Source organism: Pseudorca crassidens, chromosome 13 (assembly GCF_039906515.1).
Source record: "Pseudorca crassidens isolate mPseCra1 chromosome 13, mPseCra1.hap1, whole genome shotgun sequence".
NCBI classification, from domain to species: Eukaryota; Metazoa; Chordata; class Mammalia; order Artiodactyla; family Delphinidae; genus Pseudorca; species Pseudorca crassidens.
The window spans coordinates 36,303,312-36,320,632 of NC_090308.1; the positions used below are offsets into that span (position 1 = coordinate 36,303,312).

Sequence of the window (17,321 nt, forward strand, 5' to 3'; positions counted from 1 at the left end):
CACTTTAGATTATCAGGAAGTCTAATAACATTCCCAGAACTAAGAATCCAGTCAAGTACAAATGCGACAATATATTATAAATCCAGCCCTAAGTCCAAGCTGTGCTACTTTTTGTTGAAACAAAGACCCCCAAACCACACATCTGGTCATTTTGGATGAATCAAGGACGATCTGGGGTCAGACTGGATCAATGTCCACACGTGCTTTCTGTCCAACTAATAGGCAAACACAATATTGACCTTATAATAATCATGAAACAATTTCTGAAGCTTGGTTTCAGAGTATTTCTATGCTCTCTGATTCAAATAACGTCTCATTCATTTTACTTCTTGTCAGAGGGCTGGGCAGTGTTCTCCAACTCCTATCAGGAAGAGGGACGTGTTCCAAGTATTCCTGAGATGTTTTAACTTACAGATAAAAGAAGCCAAGGTATATTATGTTTACTACCAGGGCCAGATTCTGGAGTCCTTTCAGTTTGAATTTCATTTGAGTCAAAAAAGTTAATGGTGAGAGAATTTATCCCACACTTCGTCAAGATGGGAAGGGGACTGCAGAGGGAAAAAGCAAGATAACCAGGAAATCTAAAAAGAAAACAGAAACTTGATGTTGAAGTATGTGAGTATCACTTCACAAGCAGGGAAGAAAGTCATTTAATATGATGGAACAGAGTGACAAAAATGTGGGATAGACCTGAAAAACAAAAAAAATTTTTCTATGCTAATAAGTCTGTGTAATCTAAGTAATGCAGTAAGTAAATATACCTAATGAAAGTTCTTTTATAAGCTAAAAGGAAGTGGCCAAAAAAAAAAGGCAGTAGTAATTTTTTATGTTTTCTTTTAAATTTATTGCCTTTTAAGTCCATATTGTTATTCTCAAAAGTCACTTCTTTAGTCAAAAAAGAATATAGTTTATAATATGCATAATTACATGCTGCTAAAATTGGCACTATGTATGAGAAAATGTAAGGTATGTGATATATGAAGACTTCAGCTAATGCCCCAAATAGACAATTACAAGTCTCACACTTCTGTGACTCTCTGCTTCTTGGATTTCGATAAAATGACTACAGTCCAGCCTCAGAACAGTGATGTACAATAAAAGCCCCACTCAACAGTTGGCTATGAAATGAGTATTAGTTCCATCCTCTAAACCAGAGTTACAAAGGAATGCCTTTCTCTTATAAAGGTTTGCATTGAAAAGGTAGCATTTCACAATCTTGAATACTCCCCAAATTTGGAACTTTGATTTTGTTCAGACCATAGTTTAATGCCTCTATAAAATTATTTCAGTTTTATTAAAGTAATAATTATAGATATTCATATTAAAATGGGACTTGCAACCTATTTTCCAGAGCAGGAAAATGTCATAATTAAAACACAATGATTTGAAAAACAAAATATGCTCAAACTGGCTGTTGATGGTAGTTTTGATTTACTATGTTACTAATCAGTGGAATTTCTTTTATAGATTTCATGAAAAATAAAAATGCTGCTAAAACTTTCAGTAGAAACTAACTTAATATTTTAAACAAACATTCCAACTAGGTTATTAGGTAACATGCATTAATTACTTGCTACGTTTGAGCTCCTAATACCAATTTCTAGGATTACTATAATTTCAGAAACTTGGCTACATCTTTTCCAGGTATGTTTTACTTGTTTTAAATTTTCAGCTTGATTCCACCCACCCCCCTCCCTGCCCCCCCCCCGCCAAATTTAAAGAGGTGACGTATATTTGCTAATACTGTTATTCTACTGTGTCTCCATCAAAATACTGCAATTAGTTTCCTCAACTCTGTCAAATTGCTTAAATGGCACAAGTATTTTAAAGTGCATTATTGGATCTTAAGGCTATATTTATACTAAGCATTAACACAAAACAATAAAGTTGACCACAGGAAAGATTACTTTCAATAGTTGGGATAGATTTCAGCCACAAATATGAAAGGTTAAGCATACGATCCAATGGGAAGACTCACATTAAGGCATACATGCAGTCTGCATATAAAATTCACATATAAAATGGTGTTTGCCATGAATTTTTATTTTGGTACTTAGTGAAGTTACCAATGGATATTATTCAGGCCACTAACTTTTTATAATTATGAATTTAACAGAGCTCATAAAAGTCTAGTGTTAAAAACAACTGCATTGTTTAACACGGGAGAAAGCAGATCCATCTGGCGGCACGTGTACTCAATCTGACAAAGGTTTGGAAGGAATGCTAGTGCTTTGCACGTGCCTGAGTGAGTTTTTAACCCACTCCTTTCTCTCCTCCTCTTTTCCAGTGTAGAGGAGCTGGTTAGAATCTCAAAGGAGTGTAGAAAAATGAGGTTGCATTGTTTGGGGACTGGAAGAGTATTTTGAAGGTCCTTTAGGGGATCCACGGGCCATGTATTTGGGTGATAGGATTGAAAGATAAAGACTACCTGTGGCCTTGGGACTCAAGAGATGGTGGGTGACACAAGACAGGGAATTTCCTGACAGGCACCACTGAACCCTGATATCACAGCAAGGAAAGTACAATTAAAGGTACCAGGTTGTAACCCGACCAGTGTTTAATTTATCTTTGATTGTTTTCCAGTCTGTTCTACCTTTAGGATACAATAGCACTTATCAGAAAATCAAGGTTGGTGGCAACAGAATGTTGTTTGTGCCAAAAGGTTTGACCCCTCTTTTCTTAACTTCACATACAGAAGTTCTTAGGGAAATGCTGGGATTCATTGTAAAATAAAGGTTTCATGTTATTCCAAGTTTATGAGCAACCCAACAAACCACCAAACCTCACATACAGTCAAAATTATTTTTCTGTGGAGAATGTGGTCATTCATAATTACCAACATGTTGCTTCCTACTTTTCACAACGGCATAATTAAGTTCCTCTGTGGAGCAACATGCATGAACATGGAGAGTGTTTTAAAAACCGTGACAAACATGATCACTTTGGCTATTTCATGTAAATCCCTCAAGTTTTAAAACTAGGCAATCCAAATGTCAATGCATCTTTCGCACATTATCTTATAGACATCTCATTGCATTTTATTTTTATTGGAATAAGGTGAATTTTCTTTTCTAAGTGTTGGCAAGATATTTATTTGGCTAATCAAGCATGGGGGGGGGGAATTATCCTGCAAAAGATGCTTTTCTTTAAAAATGATGCACTTTTACACAAGTCTTTCTCCAAGAAAAGGGCCTTAAGTATATTATCTCTATGATCTCATTCATTGAAAGTGCATTAAAATTTTATTACTAATATAAAAACCGAATTTAAAAACTTATGAAAATGTTCACACAGTGACAAAAATATATGTAAAGCATCTTCACTAATGCTTTGTAATAGAGAAGTGAAAACAAACTTGATGTTCATTCAATAGGAGACTGATTAAATAAAGTATAGCCCCACAATGGAATATGTAGTAATTGACAAAAGAATGAGGTACATCTATTTAAACTCTTATGGAAAGATGTCTACCAATTCATAGTAAAATGAAAAATAGTCACAGGACAGTAAGCATATTATTATTCTATTTATACAAAATGAATACACACACAGATACACACACACACACGCATACTTATTTGTATATTTATAGATAGTATCTGGAAAGACACATACCAAATTATTAACAGTGGTTACCCCTAGAAAATAAGGGGTGGGGAAAAGCAGAGGAAGTTGTATTTTATAATTCAATATAGTTTGATTTTTTTAAAAGGAGCATATATTAAATTTACAATGAAAACATATCAAAAAATGACAAGCCTTGGATAAAAAGATATTCATCTTACACGCATGCTGCTTTTGTTAAAGTCGTTTTTAGAATTTACCCCAAAAGGTGCGATTGTTTTACCTTCAAGTTAGCACTAACATATAAATGATCTTTTATTTTTCTTCTCCCTTTTTAAGATCTTAACGATACTTAGCAAAAAAATTCACAAATAACTATTTTAAGTCACTAGCAGGGAAAGGCCTGATATATACCAACTTTGAAAGCGAAAAATGCACATGTTAATTTTTTTAAATCTATGCAATAGAAAAATGAAAATCCTGTGAGCACTGTGCACACTATCGTGAGTGCTGATGAAAGAGCCTTCACTGATAACAAACGCCGCTCTGTAAGTGGAAAATTGGAACATTTCCAAATAATATAAAAATATCTCCAAAAGATAAATTATTCAAAGAAAGGAATAAAAATCCCTGAGTAGGCCAAAGACAACAGATACAATAACCTAAGAAAATAGATTATCCAGGACCAGAGAGTATATTATTTAGCTAGATGGTATATATGTATTCATATACAGCTATGTATATGTCTAAGTATATATACATACACATACATAAACACATCCACTAGATTTAGAATTAATCATATTCACACATTGTCAAACTAACACCCAAGTCTAGGAAAGGGCAATTTACATAAATTAAGCACTTTTATAACAGAATTACACGGATTTAGGGCTAGAAATTCCCATTCTCTCAGTTTTAATACTAGAGCAAGTAGAATAGGCACTCAATAAATATTTGTTGGATGGATAGATGGTTGGATGAATGGAAAGAGGAATTTGTGAAACTAGATTCTTCTTGTATCATGTTATGCTTCAGAAATATGCTATTCCAGGCCATAAATGGCACACCCTCCTCTAACTGGAAATAGACTAGTCCAAAGTATAGCTTTTCTGAGCGTTACTCAGAAAAGGATGGAAGTGCTGGCTTGTTATCCATGAAAGCAAACTTCACTATTACAGACCTTCCAGATCAAATAAGAATGATAAATGTTCTTATACTCTGGAGCCCAACAAGACAAACTATCCATGTTAATGCATGTTTTATCACATAATCTATTTCAATTCAGAAAAGGTTGTTGAAGAATAAATGCTACATCTACGCCAATAGCTAATGTTAAGGATCTGGAGACAAGTGGAAACTTTAAGCTTCTTAGAGGTCTTTAATTCCCTTCTGCTGATGAACATTCGTGATGAAAACAAAAAAAAACACAGTTTAGTTACTTGTCCTTTTCTTATTTTTAAAGATTTCTCAGCTTGGTAAAACATCCTGAAAATATTTTTTTTCATTTTTTTTTTGTTTCCTTCTCCAAAAGCAGTTTATATTTTAGATAAACCCAGGAACACAAAAAGTTTTGTTTTAAATCACCCCTCCATAAGAAGATACCAACACATTATTATGCATTTGAGCAATAAACATAAGAAAAATCCTTCAAAAACAGTATTTGTTTTTATGAAAAACTTGAGGAGTAAAAGAGAGAGAGAGGGAAAGGAGAGGTGAGAGGGTGGGGTTTTAAACAATATCATATGTTTAACCTAAAGCATAATTATTGTAATCACAAGTTGGTTAAAAAATTAGCAGAATAGGGATATGTTTAAAGGCCTCAGCAGTTCTCTCTACAGCACACTTATTTAAATTAATTATAGAGTGAAGCAAGTATGCCAACATATAAGAAATCTGAAAAAGAAGACAGAACGTTCAGGTCTTGAGAATTTCCTAGAAGCAGCCTATTAGTTTTATCAGTTTATAAAGTTTGATAATCCTTGAGGTGACACTGCACAAATTTCTGTGTGTGTGTGTGTGTGTGTGTGTGTGTGTGTGTGAGAGAGAGAGAGAGAGAGAGAGAAAGAGAAAGAGAAAGAAATAGAAATGGTCAACATCAAAATAGCCTGTTGTGTACGTTGACTTTAATTCAGTACATTACCAAATTATGCCCACAAAGGAACAATCATTTTTAAATATGTCTATGAAAATGTGGAAAAATAGTGTAGGCATGGAACTTGACAAGTACAAGGTATTGGACCTAGTTTTAATATAGATATGTATATACACACACATTCACACCCCTACACATATACACTTCAGTAACTATGATTCTTCTCATTCGTTTAGTTTCATTAGTTCCCTTTTGGGCATTGAGATTTTTAACAATTATAGCATCTGAAGGATGAAGGAATTATACTGCTTGGGTCACGGATGAAAATTGGTGCATATGGTGAGCCTTCATCTTCTGAAAAGTGGCCTTGCTTGTTGGTACAGGTGGGACCTTCAGTTATTCACACCAAGTCTCAGAAGAGGGCATGGAGGGAGATTCAGGTACAAAGACGGTCCAAGCAATGCTCAGGAGATGCATGCTCAGACAGTTCTGAGGATAACTGGTTCTAATTAAAATACTTTCTTCCAAGAACCATTAAGAAGATCAGAGTTATGATATAGATGTTTATAGTCTATGAAAGTGACCATTTTGTAAAAGCAGCAATCTGTATAAGGAAAGGACAGGATACCATGTCGGGAATGCACCGGAGCTAGAGGCATTGTGGCCTGCACAGAACACAGGAGAAGAGATGGCAAAAGGGTCCTCTTGGTAGTTTTCAAGAAGTGACCCTCAGACAGGTGTATAATTCTGTGTAGCTCCTACCCGGACCAGCGTAGTCAGATGAAATCATCTGCATTTACCAGTGCATTCCTGTCCGTGATCGTTTTCTCTGTTTTTTACAAAGGCAATAGATAGGAAATACAAATAAACCTGGGGATTAAAAAAAAAAAAAAGATTAAAGCTAATTAAGAGGACAGGCTTTTAGTATCATAGATTTGAAAATTTTCTATTTTCAAATTTTTATTTTGCAAGCTATTTATAAATAATCATTATTTAGTAATACATGAAAATGAAAAGAGGGAAGATACCTATGCTATGAAATGTACTTAGTTCTTCAAGATTTCATTCTTTATTATTTTTCTTCAGCTCCTTCTCCCCCTTTTAATGAAGTCTGTGACACCAGTTTGGATATGAATGTTTTTTATCAAAATATCAAAACTTAAATCTTCTTTATTATCCCTAGTCATATCACTTGCACACTGATATTCATGCTTCGGTTTCAGGCCATATAGCATGTTACTTAAGAAAATGGGCAGTGGAGCAAATGTCAGCTTTGATTCCCAGTTCTACCACTTGTGAGGTCCTAGGAAAGCCTTAATTTCCTCAACTGTAAAATGCAGATAATAATAGTATTTACTTCATAAAGCCTCATTCACTGTAAGAACTTAAATGTTAGTTACCTTATAATTCTATCTGTCCTGCACATGCAAATTACTTGCTAAACAGAACTTTACATATAAAAATCAATTTACTTAGGAAAAAAGAGAAATCCCATCTACTATGTGGAACAATCATCACAGCAGCCTTTAGCTCTAGTGTTTAATTTTAAATCCTCTACAGCAATGGTTCTCAAAGTGGGATCCTTGGACCGCCTGCATCAGCATCACCTAACTTTTTAGAACTAGGCCCCTACGCTGAATCAGAAACTGTGAGTAGGAACCAGGAACCTGTTTTTTAACCAACCCTCAAGGTTCTTATAAAGCACTCCAGAGTCTGAGAACCATTGCTGGAAAGTACATATTTTAATATACTTGTATGAATAAAACTATATTTATCACTGATACATTTTCTATTTGTTAGTGCTCAAGTATATGCTGGGTACGTGTTCCTATCCACATCAAAAGCATCTTTTTGACCCAGGGAACCCTTTTACTAGAACTAACCGAAGACCCAAAGGTGTAACAGAGCCTCTTTTCTTCAATGTTCCAACCTGAACTCAGAATTGGAAAATCTGGGTTCTCGTCTACTGGAATCTTTTGCTAAGATACTAGTTACATTAACTTTTGTATTAAAAGGGGACTAATAATGCTTTATAAGAAACATGAATCAAAGTGTTCATGGACTGAGAAAGTGTCACACAAATACACCCTGTACGAAACACGCTCCTCTGAATCTATAAATCATGTGCTGATTGCTTATTTCGAGCAAGCATGGAACAGGTACCATCTACACTTAACACTGACTCACTATTACATTTACACTCATATGCTCTCTGTGGCACTCAGAGAATTCTCATCTCAGATACATTAAGTATTTCTTACCGATTACAACTGCTATGGCCCCTAGTGCTAATCCCAAGACCAGAATTAGAGGTGCAATGAATAATTTTCCAGCTGGAAAACAAAAGGCAAACCATTTAGAGAGTCTTAAACTAAAACTAAAAACAATTTCAGCAATGCTTTTTAATATCACAATGTATGTTATTTTTTAAGGATTCATTAAAATTAAGGCAATATTTCTCTAAGGAAATGTATCAGGTGTAGAACAAATACACATATGTAAGTTCAGTAACTTCACTCAAGTCCTGGGCACACGTGTCATACATCACATAAATCATCCTTTACAAGCAAGAAAACACCAAAACTACTGGTTCACTTTATTCCACCAGGACCATTCATCTTTGTGTTTTTCCTTTAGATCTCTTCCATTTTAAATTTTTTAAATTCTGAAAGATTAAGAAAGGAGTGACATTCTGAGCTGGCAGGAGGAAATCTAATTAGCTCACAAAATGGAGAGCTAGTAGGTGCTACAGAGGGCTGTGCCCAAGTCCACATCTGAAAATGTGATTTATTTATTTCCTGGGTCCAAAATAAACTAACTATATGAACACCTAATACACTGAATTACAAATGGGATGTTTCAATACCATTGTTAGAAAAAATTCCCAATAAACATACAATATATTGAAGGTTTTTCAAATGAATCATTTTAACAAACTTAGAAAGGAAGCACTTATAAGGATGCCAAATGGCATCAACCAGCACTTTTTTTTCTAAATGAATAACTGAGCAGTGATTACAATAAACTCTAGTTATAGCACAGAATTCACAACTGGAATCCTACTAGCGTTAAAAGGCACTAGCACAAAAATAGAGGCTAGTAGTTAATATCTTGTCATTACATAGTAATCTTGATCTTAAGACATGTGACAGCAATAGCTGTACAACCCAAACACAACAAGAGAAGAGGAAGGAATGGAGGGACTTTGCAGTAGACTCCCTTAGCTGTTGAAAATAAATTAGCAACACCATTCTATAAATAAGGACAGTAATTTGGAATAACCAATTACATTAAAAAACAGAAACATAATGCAGCCATCTGTTGGAAATTTGTCAGAAAAATATTAACTTCTTTATTCTTAAGAAAGGGGCTTTGGAACCACAGAAAAAACACAGATTAAAAAATACAGTTTTTAATATCTAATTTTGAAAAAACTGCCATTCAATTGACACAACGTCTAACCATGGGGTTTACTTACATTTTTCACCAATGACAGAATCAATCAAGTAATACTAAATCACATTGAACAATTACATTTTGTACATTCTTAAAGCTACACTTGAGTTTATACTATATTGATTGGCATATTGTAAAAGAATCTGGTTTTTTTCCTACACACGTAGCTCAGTGAGCTCATTCATGTTTCCTTTTTAAGTAATTATCAATATATTTTCATAATAGTGATGAAACATGACTGCAAAGTAACAGCACTATTTTTTTTTTATTTGCAAATATCACAGAACTCAAATAACCAGATATGTGCTCTTTCTCTTTTGGAAGTAATAAACTTATTACAATCATGCAATCAATGTTCAGTACACGTTAAGTCTACCTTTGAAACTGTCTTGAGGACATTTAAGCACAGATTCTCTAATTCCTAGCTCAATAATAATTCTTTTAAAATACCATTCTCAATAGCTGAAATAGTATTCTATTATATCCATATATTCTAGCTTATTTAAATATTTTAGTATTTATTTTTTGTTCCCTTTTCTGCTATTTAAAATTATACTTGCAAGTAAACCATTGTCAACCTAGATGTTTTATCATGTTTTAAAATATCCTTCACATTATTATCAAATTTCTTTGTAAAAGAATTGCACAAAATTTCCAGTTCGTTCAATAGAGTATGGATGTCCAGCATAGAGTATTAACTCGACAAAATATTTGCTAATCAATATCCAGAAAAAAATTTCATTTTTTACATTTCTCTGACTACTAATAACACTGAATCTTTTAAAACATGTTTATTGGCTATCTGTATTTCTTCAATTCTGGTTCCAGACTTCTTTTCTTTTTTTTTTTTCTTTTCTTTTTGAAAAATGTGATATTTATTTTTGGAGGGGGGGCCTCCATTGCTTTTGTTCATATAAATTATTTGCCAACTAGAAATCAGTTAAGGACCTGTATGTTCTTTATTATTATATGTTTTAATGTAATATTTTCAATATTTGTATGGAATTATATGAGAACAAAGCATTCTTTCTGTCACTTTTATTCCCAACACCATTCACTGAATAACCTACCTACTCCCTACCAGGGAGATACCTGCATGTCAGAGGCTGCTAATTACCCTCAAATCGCTGTTCTCCCCTATTCTCTAGAGGAAGAACCTCTGATCTATGGCTGCGCAGATGGTCACATGACCATCCTTGTTTTCCAACCTCCAGCTGTGAGAGGAGGGCAGGCCCTTTCTCTGTCTCTGTCCAAGGACATCTGCAGGCTGTGGTCCCAAACTGAGGAGCAAACTGGGTTCCATCATGCAAGGATGGAGGGCAGGAGGGCTTTGCTGTCATCCATCTACTCTCTTCCATGGCAGGGAGAAGGTAACCTTGGGACTTACAGAGTAACACCTTTTCCTACCTTTTGTAGGGATGAGATGTTTGAAATTAAATTGCTCTTTTTATTTAAAAACATTGCTTATAAAATCATTCTGTCTGATTTTGTAAAATGTAATGGGTAACATGAATTATTGTATTTTTTCCTTGTTTGTCCACAGGAAAAAAGTCCACATTTCCCTGCTATACTTGGAGTGATGGTCCAACAGCAGTTCGAGGCGGCTGTGCTGGAGGTGCAAAAATATGTGTAGGAGGGAGAGCTTATCATAGGGCCAGCTGCTCCCTCCTTTGTCAGGTTCATCCTGACACACACGAGTACACACACATACACAGAAAAGAAAATGGGCCCAAAAGAAAACCATTTATAGAAAGCTGACCATAAAATTAAAAATAAAAACAGAGAAGACTGTACAAAGAAAACACTTCCCTGCTGACAATGTTTATGGGCTGTCCATTCTACAGTCTGTTAAATATCTTGACTCTATTTTATGACCTGGAAAGAGAATTCTAGTGGCATCTAGGCAAATGGTGAAAGGACTCAAAGAGAATGCACCCAAAATATTATTGAACAAATAGGGCAGGAAATGACTTTCCTTATTTAAGAATGACTAAACAGAAAAACGAAAAGGAAAAAAAAAAGCATGGTCAAATCAAAGGTTATTTAAAACAAAAATGAAAGGAAACACTCTGCCACAAAATGGCATTGAAGTAGGAAAGGAAAGGACTAACAGTGCAGGAAATGTAAGGATTTTGGTTTTTAGGTTGCTTTCTGTATGTACAGACTGACTTACAAATAGGTTACAGCTCAAAACTTAATTTTGCAGTTAGTTTTCTCATGGTAATATTGTTATAAATAGTGGTTAGATTCCCTAGCTATCCCTCTAAAGTCTGTTTAACTAGTAAGTATATATTGGTTATATAAATATAATATATACCGTTATAAGCAACTAAACAGAAAAGCACTGAAAATCATTAAAACCAATCTTGACTATATTGAATGCTGTTGGTTGTGGGAAATTATGTTTAATTAAAGCTCAGTAAGGGTGTTTTTATAGATATCATATAAGATTTTAGAAAATGATGGCACTGGTTTCCCCATGATAAAATGAAATTTAAAATATATGCTCTATTGTTTACCTGACAGAAGTATATTATTACCATCAGCTTTGTTCTGATTAGCCTGACATGATTCTAGCGAGGACAGCGGTTTACAATAGTAATGAAGTGATGGAGGGCTAAAGAGTGATATAAAGATAGGCTCACAAAGTAACCAGGCACAAGTAAGTAGAAAGCAAGAAACGTAGACAATGTTAAAAAGTATTGTGTATACATGAGAAAGACTGCCAGAGAAAGAAATAATGGAGTTCTGCATGATGAAAAAGAAAGAAATCTCACAGTAGGTATATTCCAGAGGAGTAGGGAGCCATTGGAAGAACTATTAGGCCAGAAGAACACTGCATCACTCAGAGGTGGTGACACTAGGCCAGAGCAGGAATCCGTGTTTATCTTTGCATATTTGTATATGAGACTGTGTGTTGTTGAGGACGAAGAAAGGGGTAAAAAATTCAATCCATAAAAGCATTGCACTTGGATATTTAAACTTGGGTTTGTATGCAATGAGGGCATTTGATGCTCATTTAATTAACTGTTAGCTATTAATATTAACTACTAATACAAGAGAAAATACATACAAATATATACAATGGCTTATCAACTATATAGGTACAATGCAACTCCATTACAAGACTCTGAAACATAGGGATTTTTAAAATTGCACTGTTTGTCTTCCATGGATGAATAGAGGATATGCCTAAGACCCACTGCTAGGTACTGTCACTACAAAAGAAATGTGACATTGTCCCCTTTCATCAAGTGGCTTACAATAGGTAAGTGGCTTACAGAAGACTAATGACTTCATATTTCTGCAGTGTAATAAATTATTTGTTTTTTGAACAAAATCTGCTTGCTCATGTAAGCAGTGCCCTGCTAACAAACAAGTTTTTTATTTTAAACTCAAAAGGAGAGAAAACATTCTTCCTCCTATTTTGAGCTAAAGGCTCTACTAGAATACCTGGCAGGTGCTGAGATTTGTCATGGCTATTCTATTACATTCCTAAGTTCTATCATCACCACTGCTTCCTTCCTGGGGAAGATTGTATAAGTCACGTCAGACACTCACCACAGACTGACCCTCGCACTAGTCTCCTTAGATGAGGTCTCTCTGGGAGGTAGCGGTATTTGCATCCAAATATACTGAGGTTTGATGTGTGGTCTCCAAAGAAACGGAGCTGGCGGTATCTCTCCCCACATCGATAACAAAAATTAGTGTTACATTGTGAACAGGTCATATGGTCACACCCTTCCGTTCTCTGGATGTGGATCTGTACCAGCGAAAGAGTGAAAGAAAAAAAAGGTTACTAAATTTTTTATAAAGTAGAATCTGGCAAATGTATGGAATAACAGTTACTAGTTTCACCAAAATAAAAGCCTTACAAAGCATTCCTGAGGCTGTAAGTTTGCTTATTATCATGCTCTCCCAGGCCACCTTTGTATCAAACATTTTAAACATGTGTAAAGCTCAATAACATTTCAGGTGCTCAAGCTGTTGACTTATTTTGAATAATACAGATATAAACAAACACATCCCAAAGAAAACTCACTTATCTTTCCAGACATGCATCGAACTCAATGATTAGGAGGCAATTTAAAATGCTGTGAAGGTGAGAAATGCAAATCAAAACTACAAGGAGGTATCACCTCACACCGGTTAGAATGGGCATGATCAGAAAATCTACAAACAACAAATTCTGGAGAGGGTGTGGAGAAAAGGGAACCCTCCTGCACTGTTGGTGGGAATGTAAATTGATACAGCCACTATGGAGAACAGTATGGAGGTTCCTTAAAAAACTAAAAATAGAACTACCATACGACCCAGCAATCCCACTCCTGGGCATATACCCAGAGAAAACCATAATTCAAAAAGACACATGCACCCCAATGTTCATTGCAGCACTATTTACGACAGCCAGGTCATGGAAGCAACCTAAATGCCCATTGACAGACGAATGGATAAAGAACTTGTGGTACATATACAAAATGGAATATTACTCAGCCATAAAAAAGGAACAAAATTGGGTCATTTGTAGAGACATGGATGGACCTAGAGACTGTCATACAGAGTGAAGTAAGTCAGAAAGAGAAAAACAAATATCATATATTAATGCATATATGTGGAATCTATAAAAAATGGTACAGGTGAACCAGTTTGCAAGGCAGAAATAGAGACACAGATGTAGAGAACAAACGTATGGACACCAAGGGGGGAAAGCCGGGGGGGGGGGTGGTTGGTTGTGGTGGGCGCATGAATTGGGAGATTGGGATGGACATATATACACTAATATGTATAAAATAGATAACTAATAAGAACCTGCTGTATAAAAAAATTAATAAAATTCAAATTTAAAAAATGCTGTGAAGGTATGTTTTGTTGATGCTATGATCAGCAAGAACGAGGTGGCTTGGGGAATAAGAAGAGATGAAGAGGATTCCTTAAAAGAAAGGATTATGTAAAATTTTTGTAAATAAATGTCAAGGAAAAGAAATCCTGTTGTAGAAAGAAATGATAGCAGGTGTAAGTGTATTTGCAGTACCATTTTAGTTTCCAGCTCTAATTTCATTTGCAAATGCTCGTACAGGACTGTGTATACAATGCTACCTGTGCAACTAAGCACCTCCCTCTGTTGTTGCTGTCAAGTTACAGGTAAGTACGGAGGTTACTTCTTATCTCCCAAGCTACAATTTAGATGATATTACTTACATGAGAATAAAAATGTGATAATATACATACAGTGACTGAAACATTTTGGGGGCACACATTGAGTCAGATCAGTATAATACTGGTTCCATCTATCCCTTCCCCTTCACCCACCTAAAAATGTGAGAAACTAAATACCAGGGCAATGCAACTGACACTCCCTGATTGCCAGGTGATCTCCTTTCTCACTTCTTCAATTGGGTGATTCTTAGGCTGATGCTAGACTAGAGTACCTTCCTGGATAGGTGAGGGCTAGCTTGTGGTTAAGGGCATATAAGCATCTGTGGTTAAGGGTAACTACCAATCAACATTTGGTCAGTAGAAGCAAAATTTGTTTTTTCTGCTATTGGCCACCTCATCTTTTTCAATTACGTTGAATTCTTTTACCTGACAGTCCAGTGAGAGTCGACCCAGGTTTTGTTGGGCCTGAAGGTTATCTAATTGGGGGGCCCTCTTAAAGGAGAAGCATGTACATTACAAATGCAAATTAGATACAAGGCCTAAGGAGACCTGAGCAGGTGAAGGTCTCTGCAGCTTGAGTTCTTTAGCTTCCTGGTAATTTCTCCCTTAGTCTCCCCATTGCACCTGTTTCTATGAATGATTCTGAAGAACAATTCCTATGACCACGTCCATTTAGCACAGCAGATGGCATTAAGGAATGAGGTAGGCTAAGGCCCTACTGAAACTTTGAACTATTTCTCATCCTTTAAACTACCTGAGCACTAGGAGAAAACGTGTTCAGAGACAGCAGCTGAGCACCCAAAATAAAGGCTACTTAATCATATGCTCAACTTTTTGACTGTATACTGTAATTGCTCTTAATATGGAGGTAATTAAAGCTTAACAGATTTCCTGGCCACATAGCATAGTGTTGTATGTGACCTGTAAAGGGAAAAGGACTAATATTTGTTTAGAGCCTACTAAATGCCAAGCACTGTACCTAGCTTAGCGCCTTTAAGCCTCATGACCACACCATGAGACTGGCATGCTTATTCATAACCAGAGCTCAGAAAAGTAATCTGCTTGAATGAATGGAGAAAGTATTTTGATTCTTGTCTGTTTCTTTATTATGCTAAGCAGCCTCTTATTATAAACGTTAAGATAAAACCAGAGGGTCAATTGTATTCTTTGCTAACTGACAGAGTAGTCATGTCTGCCCTTCTGTACGAGACATATTCGAGTCTTTCTGCTTGTTTTAGCTGCTCTCTGGGCCTGTTCACATTCTTTAAAATAATGTCAAAAATTTTTCTGACAAGAAACTTGCTCTAATAAGTTAAACTTGTCACTGACAGTTCATTTGCCTCAAAATTTCACATATCATTTTTACTGTCATTTTATATCTGCTTGTAATATTGTTTCATTGTGTTCTAAAATTTTTACATGGTATACTTATTATTTCATTTAAATAGTGAAGACTGCAATTTTTAGCCTCTTTTAACAGTCTTTCCTCATTTCTAAAATAATATTTGAAACACAGCAGGCAACTAATATACTGTTAGTCCAAACATATTTCTGCACAAGAAGTGATAAATTCTAAGTTCTGACAATACAGGAACCTTGTACGTTGCAGGATTATATAGTTCTATAGATTAATTTGAATATTTTACTCACATAATGGCGATGATTTAATCATGAAAATGGTTTCATAATTTCCAACTATCAAGTACACAGTGCTTCCTTTAATACTATTGTAAATATATATTGATTATGTATGAATATTTTATAACTTCATGCTAAAAGAGAAATGAACTGACATAATGCAAGTTAACTTGTAACAGAAGACATTACTTTTCACATTTGCTAAGAAGCAAGTTGTAATTTTGAACTCCTAACACCCAGAGGCTAATAAATTTCATATGATAAACGACTTCCCTGAATATATCTTTAAAGGTCACACTTTGACAATGCCATTTTTGTTTTTAAAACATAGAGCCTTAAAAAGTAGGTTTAAATTACATTTATGTAAAGTCCATTTTATTTCTCAGTGAAGTTTTAAACGTTTTTTAAATTATAGCTTCAAAACATTCATCAGATTAGCTCTGCTAAAAAACATACCAATCACCCAAGTGGCTATAATTCAGCATCAAAATTCTGTTCTTGGGCTTCCCTGGTGGCACAGTGGTTGAGAGTCCGCCTGCCGATGCAGGGGACGTGGGTTCGTGCCCCGGTCCGGGAAGATCCCACATGCCGCGGAGCGGCTGGGCCCGTGAGCCATGGCTGCTGAGCCTGTGCGTCCGGAGCCTGTGCTCCGCAACGGGAGAGGCCACAACAGTGAGAGGCCCGCGTGCCGCAACAACAACAAAATTCTGTTCTTACTTAAGGGATGGAGACAGAGTAAGACAAATGAGATATCTCTAACCCATTAAACTGACTACCCATAAGCCACAAACATCATCTGATTTGTTATCACTAACAGGGTTTCTTCTCTCCATCTATACCAAATAAGGATGGCTGATATGTAAGGAGTTGAATATTTAAGCCCTAAATGTCGCTTACATAGCTCTACATTTACGAGCCATGAGATAAAATGTTCAGGATATGCCAGATATTTCTTTAATATGAGATTGATATTAAGTCCACATAGTAGTAGAAAGAAATGTCAGCACGGATCGTTTTTGGGCCTATGACATTCTTTATCGTACATATCAACACCTGTAATAAGAGAGTAATCAATATATGTATCTGCCCTCTGCAAGTTGTTTACATTTAGTTTAATAAAATGCCCACAAATTATCTTAAAAAATAGAACTAGACCATTTAGGGGGAAGATGGCGGAAGAGTAAGACGCGGAGATCACCTTCCTCCCCACAGATACACCAGAAATACATCTACGCGTGGAACAACTCCTACGGAGCACCTACTGAACGCTGGCAGAAGACCTCAGACCTCCCAAAAGGCAAGGAACCCTCCACGTACCTGGGTAGGGCAAAAGAAAAAAGAATAAACAGAGACAAAAGAATAGGGACGGGACCTACACCAGTGGGAGGGAGCTGTGAAGGAGGAAAGGTTT

At 35.7% G+C, this 17,321-nt stretch overlaps 1 protein-coding gene across 2 annotated transcripts in view; it reads right to left on the reverse strand.

Moving 5' to 3' along the window:
* Positions 1-5,670: 5,670 nt before the first annotated feature.
* RNF217 (ring finger protein 217) overlaps positions 5,671-17,321 on the reverse strand; it is a 127,907-nt gene continuing 116,256 nt past the window's right edge. The window contains exons 4-6 of one of the 2 annotated variants that reach the window (XM_067702198.1): positions 12,677-12,878; positions 7,921-7,992; positions 5,671-6,529 (exon numbers count right to left, since the gene is read on the reverse strand). In XM_067702198.1, coding sequence (XP_067558299.1) covers positions 6,456-6,529; positions 7,921-7,992; positions 12,677-12,878 — 348 coding nt within the window. In that variant the 3' untranslated portion in view covers positions 5,671-6,455. The remainder of the gene's footprint in view (positions 6,530-7,920; positions 7,993-12,676; positions 12,879-17,321) is intronic. The other variant, XM_067702199.1, reaches the window with a different exon arrangement.